The sequence below is a fragment of the Anastrepha ludens genome, chromosome 2, assembly GCF_028408465.1.
Source record: "Anastrepha ludens isolate Willacy chromosome 2, idAnaLude1.1, whole genome shotgun sequence".
NCBI lineage: Eukaryota > Metazoa > Arthropoda > Insecta > Diptera > Tephritidae > Anastrepha > Anastrepha ludens.
The window spans coordinates 38,371,609-38,382,390 of record NC_071498.1 but is presented as its reverse complement, the minus strand read 5'-3'; the positions used below and the strand labels follow the sequence as shown (position 1 = coordinate 38,382,390).

Sequence of the window (10,782 nt, the reverse complement as noted above, 5' to 3'; positions counted from 1 at the left end):
GGTACCGTTAAGAGTAAAATCCAAATCGAACGTTGAGCAACATAGCAGCGCTAACAGCAGAAAGTCAATTTAGAATATTGCGCGCCGTTGCTGCCACCCAGTGCTGCCAGAATCTTCCAAGCTAAAATTGCTAGATTTTTGAAGAAAAATTGCTAAAAGTTGCTAAAAATTTTCTGAAAATTGCTAGAAAAATTGCTAAGCCATTAAAATCTTAATTTTCAACAAATGTACATATTTATTTAATGAAACGTAGAAATTATTACTGAAAACACTTAAAAATAAAAAAAAAACCAAACAATTTACATTTAAAATTCATTACTTAATCAATTTATAAACTAAATCAGTCTTAAACTAAAGGATACTTAAAATATTGTCTAGCTCGTCAGCTTCACATACATCAGAATATTTTTCACTGCTTGTTATTTGACTCAAATATTCATTTGGCAGGACATAATTATGGCAACATTTGCCATGTCTTTCTAGTCCATATCTGTAATAATATTCGAAGTTAAATATGTTCCATTTGTATTTTGGTGAAAATTATTTAAAATTAAGTCTTACCTTATATACATTATTGCATTTAATGTTTTAAGGCTCATGGCGTTGCGTAATTTGCTCTTAACGATGTTCATTTGTGAGAATATCCGCTCAACTTCTGCATTCGACCACGGCAGAGAAAGAATTTTTAAGGCGAATTCCGCTAAGTCGCTAAACGGATTATTATTTCCAGCATCTTTGTACTTAATAACTTCCGTCCAAAATTTGCTGGTGTCCTCTACAAACTCCCATTTTATAAAATTAATTTTTTCAATTTGCAATTGAATATTTTCAATGTTTTTACAGTCAATATATTCTATATTAATACTTTGAAAATTTCTTTACTTTTTGAAACTTTTAGCATGTTTTGTACAGAAAATAAATTTACCAGTTGCATTATTTCTATATTATCTGGCAACCTAGAAATTGTAAAAAAATTATTGTAAGATATGAACTTAAACCAAAATTCCCATATTACCTTTCACGTAGTTGGATTATTAATTCTTTAACAAATTCCATGCAAATTTTTCTAATTTCCAGCTCCTGTGATAGAAATTGAGCCTCTTTAATTTTTTGCTCAAAAGCATAGCCCAAATACATATTAGGCACTGCTGCATTTTCCAAATCATCTTCTAAAATGTTAATTTCATGATCTGGTGGTATTATTTTAGATTTAAGCGAATTTATGGCCACAATTACATCGGAAAGTAATTGGGTTGGGTTTCCATTCCGTGCTTGGAAGTTTTTATTAAGACTTTGCATCTCTTTTAGAATTGGCTTTAAAAACACCAAATACAGATAATTTGTATCGTCTTTATACAATCCGTTTAGAATGTGAGCTTTGTGACACTTTTCAGTAGTAGCTGCTAACTCGAAATGCAGCTTCAGCTCCGTCCACTGATCCACGATACGAGAAACCGCACTCTCTATCGACAACCATCTTGTGTCACATACTCTCGGTATTTTTAAGGGATTCTATTGTATTAAATAAAAAAAAGCGATTAGTTTAAAATAGGAAAATCAAAGAAAACAGACATTTAACAATTACACACACAAAACAACAAAGTTTTACTGTATCTATCCATTTTTAATACATTAGTTATAGACAATCACAATTCGGATTATTTTTGGTTAATACATATATTTGTATGTGTACCTTGTTATCATTTATGCATTGATACACCTTTTTATAATTTAATTGGCGACTACAACTTTTCGAAAACCAGGAGTAAGTCTCATGCACAAGAAATTCCAGGTTGTCCGGTAAAACTTTTGTGCACGACTTTGTAACAGCTAGTTGAACTGAATGACATACACATTTTAAAAGTTTCAGAGAGGGAACTGATTTCCTCAACTCTGTGTATACACTCTTTTTGGAGCCAGTCATTACATTAGCGTTGTCAGTGCCTATGCCAATTAAATTGGATATTTTTAAATTATTTGATAAAAGCAAGCTTTTTACAGCATCTGCTATGGAAATGGCGTCTCCAGCATCGATTTGCTCGAGTCCTAGAAACGTTGATACTACATCCCATTTACTCTTACTGAAGTAACAAATAGCAACTCCTTAAGATTTAACAATATTTACAATTACATATTAATTAACATAAATACATGTATATACAAGCTAATATTTACTTAGACAAAAAGCTTACCAAGAATTTTTTCGACGCTGATGTCAGTAGACTCGTCCAATAGAAGACTAAAGCCTGAGTCTCCGATGTCGCTTCTTAAATCGCTAATAAAATGCATTGCCAGTACATTTTTAATGATGTAGGTGCACTTCGTTCTGCCTAGTTTTATATTTGCAGCAGCTTTGCAAGCTGAAAACTGCTCAACACACAACTTCGACAAATGATCACTTGTCGCAATCGCTGAGTGTTTGGCAATATGCAGACATAGTGCTGCTTCCTGCTCCTGCGTTTTGGTCGACTTTGGAACGAAATGCAACTTATTTTTCTGGGTACATGCGCCCATCACAGCTACATGTTTTTTTGAGGCAGCGTGGTGGCGAATGTCAAAAAGCTTTGCGCCTATTGAGGATTTGCAGTAGGCACAATATGCTCGCGTTGGATCAGTGCAATCCTTGCGAATCCATTGCTTAAACTCCTCGTCTTGAAGCCAGGCATCACGAAAATTTTGCTTGTAGACTTTTGGCATTTTGATCGCTTTGCTATCACCAAACAAATTCAAAGAGTTACCATACAGAATAAAGTTGTTCATATAAACGAACCACTGAAATAAATACATGTCCCGATATCTTTGCGAACCGCTTTCATCGTAATTTGTGCAATCGATGACAAAAAGGTATAAAAAATGAAAAAACTCTGAAGAAAAATATAAAATTTGCGTTTTTTATAACAAAATTGCTAAGAAAAAATAAAAAGTTGCTAGATTTGTGGCTAATAGCATTTTATAAAGAAAAGTTGCAAATTTTTTTAAAAGTTGCCAGATCTAGCAACTAAATTGCTAAACTGGCAGCACTGCTGCCACCACTGCGAGCATCGCTTTGGCAACATTATGTATTACCTATGTATGTATGTATGTGCATGCACATGTTCGCAATAAAAACAGTGCAAATTACTCACGAAGCGGTGAGTAGTTGCGCTTTATGCCGCGCATTGGCTAAAAAGTGCAAAAGGCCACCTACTCATACTCTCCTTGACTCTCCTCATTCAGACTTGCACTGTAGTTGGCTAGCTGGCCAACGAACAGAGCGCACTGCGCACTCACTTATCAACTTGACGCCGTTGACGATTGGCGCTCTTCTCTTTATTGGATTGGATTTCATTCGGTTTAGTAATTTATTAACTTCTCGGCTAGTTGTGCTGCTGGAGGCGCTTGTCTGGCAGCATTAGCCATAGATGACTAGATGTGAAACTCTTTTTCTCGTGAGAGCGCTGAAAAATGTGCATTTTTTATAACATTTTCCAATATTGCCACACCGGTAGAAACATGAATTGGGTATTTTTGAACCAACGGTCTGGAATTTTTAGTTTCCACACCACCATTGAGGTTAGTATTTAGTGTGCGGTTGCCCAATAGCCTTATATCACTCGTAAACACCTACATTTACTAAAAATAAGCACAATCCGTATGAAATATGTACATAAATAAGCAAAAAATTTAAAAATTTACATGTAAATGAAATTATTTAAAACTGAAATACAAAAGTAATTTAATAATAATAAAGTAATGAACGCGAAAAACATAAGTTATAATTAAAAACATGACTTATTGCGATTTTTTAATAGAATACAGAAATTGGGTAACAAAAAAATTCTCAAACAACGAACAGAATAAGTTAAAGCAGATTACCTTTAATTTTTGTAAAATATCTCAAACACAAATTCAGTTCCCTTACCTACGCTTTTCAACCATAGAATATTTACGTATATACAAATTTACATAAACCAATACACAGTTTTCAATAAAATTACATTATGTACATAAGACTAATTAAAAGTAGAAGTCGAAAAGGATATAACGAGCTTTGGATTCTACAAACTCACTTAAATTCAAATTATTACATTTCAATTTAAGATAAATAATTATAAACATTTTAACACGTCATTTCTCCATTAAGCAAAAACGAACTGTTTTCGTCTGTTATTTTTGGCGCGTTTCTTCTGGCAGTCTGCCATTTCGCCTATCAGCTGTTCAAAATCCCATAATGTGTGAGTGCTGCCAAGTTTTGAAACGCCCTCATGGGCGCGCTCTCTCTCAAAATGAATAAGTTTCACATCTAGTTATCTATGGCATTAGCGATAAAGGCGTAGAAAGTGTGCTTTTATTTAATTTTTTTCCTGTATTTTGCCATTTTTAGTGTTTTCAAAATATTTCGCGGAGCGTATTGTTTCAAACTATTGCAGTGGAAGATAGACAACTTTTGCTTTGTTCATTTTTATTTTTCTTGTTTTTCTTTTTTTTAAATATTTTTTAGTACACACACTTTTAAGAAAATATGCATATGTAATATTTAAATAGATGGTATGATGTGTTTTCCTTTTACATATATTCCCTCTGTGGTACTGTGATTTGAAATTTAGTCGTTTGGTTATAAAAGTTCGAAATGGAGGCAATCGGTCATAAAATTTATTATAAAGTATGCAACTGAAGTTTTTTTGACTTCAAAAGGTATGAGTTACATACATTAAGTAAAATATTAGGTGAAATGAAAGTTCTCAACGTTTTCCGCTAGATGCTTTTAGTGAACCGTATCTCATGATGTATTTGCTCTAAGCACTAATAATTCGTACCCCTATGATTTTTTCTCATGTACACATCGTTGCAAAATTATAAGTACACCACTTGTTTTTCATAAAAATATAATTGATGCTACACCAAAACATAACCAAAACCATATAACTCAAAGTTTCAAAATTGTGCATAATTGCACTGAAGCTTTCAATTCTTTAACCAGAATTTTTAGAGTTTCTCTGTGTAGAGTTTCATATCGAGTTTAATTTTAGTATAAAAAAGTACAAGTTTCAAATGACTACAAAATAGCGTTAATTTTCAACATTTTTTTATAACCAAAATACCAAAAGTTGTATTGCATGCAACCACACAGCTGCGATTTCACAGATTCCATTCCGATCAGGCACTCACATAAAATATTTATGAAATCATGGGAATCGTTCCTATGTGTTGTCAAGTTCAAATAAATGAACACGTAAACGAGCTAGCAAGAATAAGCTCAGGTATCATTCCCGCCGTCTTTAGTTCCCCAACTCTCCCTAAGCTAGTCAATTGATTATACTGACTACCAAGTTATTAACCGCCTGTAGCTTATTCGCTTGAAGAGGCGATCTCAGCCATTCCAAAATGAGTTATAACCGACATGTATCTCAATGTGTAAGAAAAACTGAAAGTCAGACTGTTCAACAACTTGTGATAATTATTGAAAATTTTCACAAATTATCAGGTTTTCGCGTTCATTCATGCAAAAACATATAAAGTAAGGGGAAATTGAGAGCGCAAAGTGACAGTTGACTTGAAGGGGAAGTTGCTTATTTGATAAGAATTTGCAAAAAATGAAAAAGCTGATTAAAGAGAGTTAAACAATCAAACAAAGCGACAAACTTATTTTAACATACATAGTAAAAAACAAGAAAATACCCAAGGAATAAAGGACTATTAAGGTTTCCATCAAAAAAGTTGCCTACAAAAAATCGTGTCCTTATGAAGTGGGCTCTGCATGCGATTAACATAAACAAGACACCAATCAACTGTCAACGAGACTTGCAAATTTTCGCAAAGTTTGCATTCGCGTACTTTTCTGGATATTTTTCTATTAAAAAAAAATTGTGCGTTACTCTCTTGCAAGTTGCAGCTGGATTACTGAAGATCTATTCGAACAGATTAAGTATCAGAATCGGCAACGACGCATCGTTAAGCAACTATGCTTTATTTATTACATATGTGGAACTAATTGTAAATATATAATCCGCTAAAGATAAGCGCTGGCTACATAATTTTATTACACTTTTTGGGAACGAGTTTTTTCTGACTTTCGCATTGTCTAATCATAAATAAGCCCAAGATAGCCGCAAACAAAACTATCTATCCAAAAAAACGGTATCTCTACTAAATAAAAGGCGGATTTAAGGGCTGTTTACATTCAACTTTTTCGTTACTTTCGCATTGGCTTTACTTTGATGCAACAAGAGAAACTTGAATGTATATTAAGATAAGCATTTGAGAAAGTTTTACGCTGAAAAATGCGTAAATTATGCAAAAAAAAAAAATGAATAAAATAAATTAGTTACAAAAATATCCGCATTTACTAAATTTTTACTTATTTATATTTAACTCGGACTCAAATCTTTTGGAATAATTGTATTTGTTTTCATCTGGTGACTGTCGACGCAGGCGAAAATATAGGGGTTCTCTATCTCTATGCTTTGTTTTGCCGTTGTTGTTGCTTAACTGTTGTTATGTAAACGTCTTCATATAAATGTGTGTATTCATAGTCAGCTGTCAAAGCAAACGGAGAGCCAAAGCGACGGGAAAGTTATATATTGACATACCTTTAAAGTCTTCAGCTTTATCAAAGCAAAGAGCCAAGCTCACATGCATAGAATCCGATCTTATGACACGAGTAAAAATTTATCTTTAAAAATTACCTAGATTCCCCTCTTCACCTATATTAGAATACATAGAATTTTATCTCGAGATAAAAGACCAAAGCAATGATGCGGCTGCCATAGACGAATGGGTTGGAGGGTGACTACCATTCGAAATTTAGAGAGAATGAAGGTTCGAATCTCAGTGAAACACCAAAAAGAAGAAACAGTTTTTTCTACTAGCGATCGCCACTCGGCAGGCAATGGTAAACCTCCAAGTGTATATCTGCCATGAAAAAACTCCTCATAAAAATATCTGCCCATTTGTGGAACAACATCAAGATACACGCCACAAATCGGAGGAGGAGATCAGCCAAATACCCAAAAAGGGAGTACGCGCGAATTATGTGTATATGTATATAATGACGCCTGATGGGGGTGGCTTTAAGTTACACGCGAAACGTATACGCGAAGTATGATGAACATTTTTCGACTACTTTTTGGGTAGGCGAAAGTATTCCTTCTTCTCGATTACGAAATTTTAATTATAACTAAATTACCAAAAGCCAATTTGCTGATCAATGCGAATTTATCAAGGCAGCCAATCAGCTAAGCTTCAACATTCAATCGAACTTTCGCCCTGTGAAACACAGAAACTATATCACCGCAGGCATAAAAGGCAAAGTAAGCCAGCGAAATCGGTAGGCAATATTTGCTTAGTGAGTATAATTTTTAACTGAATGATAGTTGGAACTACACCCTCGTTGCTGATTGGAGGAAGTCCATGGCTCTGAGAGCAACCACTAATACTATGACGAGATTTGCATATATGGTCTTAAATGAACGATTTTCTTATGTCAAGGTTCAAAGTTTTTTGAAAGTGTTTTCAAAGTGTATTCATTAAACTGCCGCTCAGAAGAAAACTCTTAAAATTCGAATTTTTATGGCAAATTCCAAAAGTGTACTTTCCTGCTATTTACAGAACAGCGCCAATCCTATTGAGCACTGTCCCGAGTTCAAAACACTTACCCCTTAATTGCTACAATTTATGAGCAAGAACAAAAAAATGCCAAAACTGTCAGTAGCTACTAACTGGAGCATACCTGTGCATTTACAGCTGTATACAGGGCGTATAAGTAACCTACAAATCTGAGTTACAGTACGTGCATCAAGACACGTTGAACAGGCAGTAGAAGCAGTAGAGCAAAAACAACAAGGGTTACGTAATATCAAATGTCAAAAGCTGTAACCAAGGATTGAGTAATTTCAACTAATTTAAACAAAATTTAACAATTTTGAGACCAAATAAATAGAAAAAATTCAAATCAGCTTATCTACTGCTCCTACCTGTTCAATGTGCCTTAATTTATAATTTAATGAGAAAATTGCTCTATATATAAGTGAATGAATTGCCTAAACTGTTGCTGGAATTAGAGTGTTCAAGCGGAAAGGATCACAGTGGAATGATATGAAGTGTGCCAGGTAGCAATGGCATTCTTTTTCAGTACGTAGACTTGACAGCTACACCGTAATTTTTTTATCATTGTGCCACATTCTTCAAAAAATATTTATTCCGCCTAGTAAATATTTTTTTATAATTTAAAAGTAGATAAATAAAAAAGAAAAGCCCGACGTATGCATTTAAGAATTATGCATTTGAATAAAGTATTAACTAGGGCAAAAAGAAATCCATTATTTTTGAGTAAAATTTTTGCGCAAACGATTTAAAACTATTTGCTGGTCGATCTTTAGCTCCTTGGCAATGCTACGACTGCTAACATACTGGCCAACTTCACTTATTTCTATTATTTTACCGATATTTTCGACATTATCGAAACACCAAAAATGCCTGAACGGAATCGACGAACCCAAAATTGCACGTAATTAACTGTTACAATGTCGGCACCTAAATACCATTCACAATTTTAGCGGTCTGGCTTATATTTTCGCCTTTATCAAAGGAAAACTGTAAATTGTACCGAAATTTCTCTTTGTTGGCTTCTATTGTTAACACCCTGTCACTCACAATTGAATGGAACAAACAAAAAACAGCAAAGGAAGCGTAAAAACAGCAAAAAATGTATACAAAATAAGAAAGTGCTTACACCTCCTTTTTAAAAATGCGCAGGATGTAATTTTCATCATTCGAAATTTTGACAGTGATTTCCTGCTGGACTCGACAGAAAGTCAGTATTATATTTCTGCGAAACGAAATGAATCGTCTACGTTTGAACAAAGTAGGAAAAAATTGCAAATTTCTTTCCAGAGTGAAGGTTGTGTAGCCCTTATTAGAAGGAAGTAAAATCTACTTTTCTCACAAACATCATTTTCATCTCGGCGGCTATGTTAACAAACAAAACTGCGACAGCTGAAGATAGCTAATCTCTCACGTGATTATCAAGAAGCAAATGCATCCTCAAAAAGTGACAGTTTGGAGCGATGTCAACATGAATTCGTTCGTCTTTGAAAATTCTGCTGAAAACGCCATTTCGGTCATTAGGCCACCTCGGATTTCCGATTTTTGCCGTTCGACTTTTTTGTGGGGTGCTGTTATGACCGATGTTATGCGAATAATCCATTAACAATTAAGGCCCAAATTCGAATATCGAGAAGGCCAATTGCGAAATAGAGACAAAAGCCTAATCGAGGCCTTTTAAATCTCAATTAAGAGAGATTTTTGAAAAAAGTTTACTCGGTTACTAAAGAAGCTCGTTGTGGTGCTCACAAGATGTTTCCCCAGTCTTATTTCTATATGTTATGTTCTTAAACCATCTTGAACATTTGGCGAATCCAATTCGCCCCTTCTGCAATGAAGCTTCTAAGCATTTCAGAACCTCGAAAAATAATATTTCTCACTAAATCTGAACTACAAAACTTTAAGACTTCGAATCATTATGCAGACCTCCAAAATGCATTCATAGTGGCCCTTGGGTATTTCCCTGAGAAGCGGTATATTCCTTTTAAGAGCCTTAGTGTTAGCGCGTTGGCCAATTTCTGGCTCAGTTGAGAATATGCAACGTAAATTTTGTGATGATGATACAATATTTTAGACCTTAAACTACAAATTAGCTAGAGATTGCAGCGAAGTGAAGAAAAATTTGGCGCCGTAACGGCCAGTGTCGAAGATTCAGCGCCGGCCAGCTGAGTTGAGTAAAGCCGGAAAATTAACCATAAATTAAATTTATGGCGAAAAGCCAGAGGTAATGCCATGACTTCGCTGGAAATGTTGGTCAAAGCTCCGTATTTTGACATAAAAATTAATAATTTTCTCGAACGAAGCCCAGTTTTAGCTCATCGGTTGTGTTCTTAAGCAAAACTCTCTTTTTGGAGCTAACACAATCCATAAATTAATAATAGTAACCGACTTCCTTTACTCAAAGCTCTACACCTTTGCTATATTTGTGCTGTGGGTCCAACAAGACAGTGCTATATGCCATACATGCGACGCAGCGGCTGCAGTTTTTAAGAGGAAATTTCACTCCTGGGTCATCTCACGGCAAGTGTTCATCAATTGGCCACCACGATCATGTCTACGTCACCTCCTTAGTCTATGCTAACAAGCCAATCACTTTGGTTGAGCACGAGGCTCACATTCGAGACGCTATTTCCAGAATAATGTCACAAATCTTGTACAGAGTCATCAAAAGTTGGGCCGACAGCTTGAGGAAGTCGACCGAAATCGAGGTGACATTCCAGCGTTTGCTTTTCCATACGTAATGGCAGAAATATAGTCTCAAAATAGAGGCAAAATCACTTTGGTATCTCACACCGTTGTTTCATTTACATAAATATATATTCTCATGGGTCTTATCTGGTCACCCATTACGTCTCTGAGGTACTCAAAAGTTCAATAATGACATTATTGCGATTAATTATAGAAATAATACAGAAAAAAGCAAGCATTAAGGGGAGAAAGTGGACGCGGTAGGAGCCGATTCTTCTTATCTCGTAAAGCCAAGCTTAAACTCTCAAAGAAGAAGCGAATGGCGTATATAAATTTGTTATTGTCTTCATCTTATCTTTAACGCTACGCAAATCGCTTCTATCGTCTACTTAAATTTACACAACCTTATAAAGACATTTTCTTTTACTTTTACTTTATTAAATATGTCTATATGTCTATACAATTGTTTACTTCGGTTATTGTTTGCATATTTTTATAAACCTATGGCTCTTC

The 10,782-nt window shown here is 34.7% G+C and overlaps 1 protein-coding gene across 1 annotated transcript; it reads right to left on the bottom strand.

The window, feature by feature from the left end:
• Positions 1 to 853: 853 nt before the first annotated feature.
• LOC128858736 (uncharacterized) lies at positions 854 to 2,697 on the bottom strand. Its single transcript, XM_054095258.1, has 4 exons — positions 2,193 to 2,697; positions 1,694 to 2,103; positions 1,016 to 1,512; positions 854 to 956 (listed from the first exon to the last, which is right to left on the bottom strand). Exons 1-4 carry the CDS (start codon positions 2,695 to 2,697, stop codon positions 854 to 856), a joined length of 1,515 nt encoding a protein of 504 aa, XP_053951233.1.
• Between the last annotated feature and the right edge of the window lie 8,085 nt (positions 2,698 to 10,782).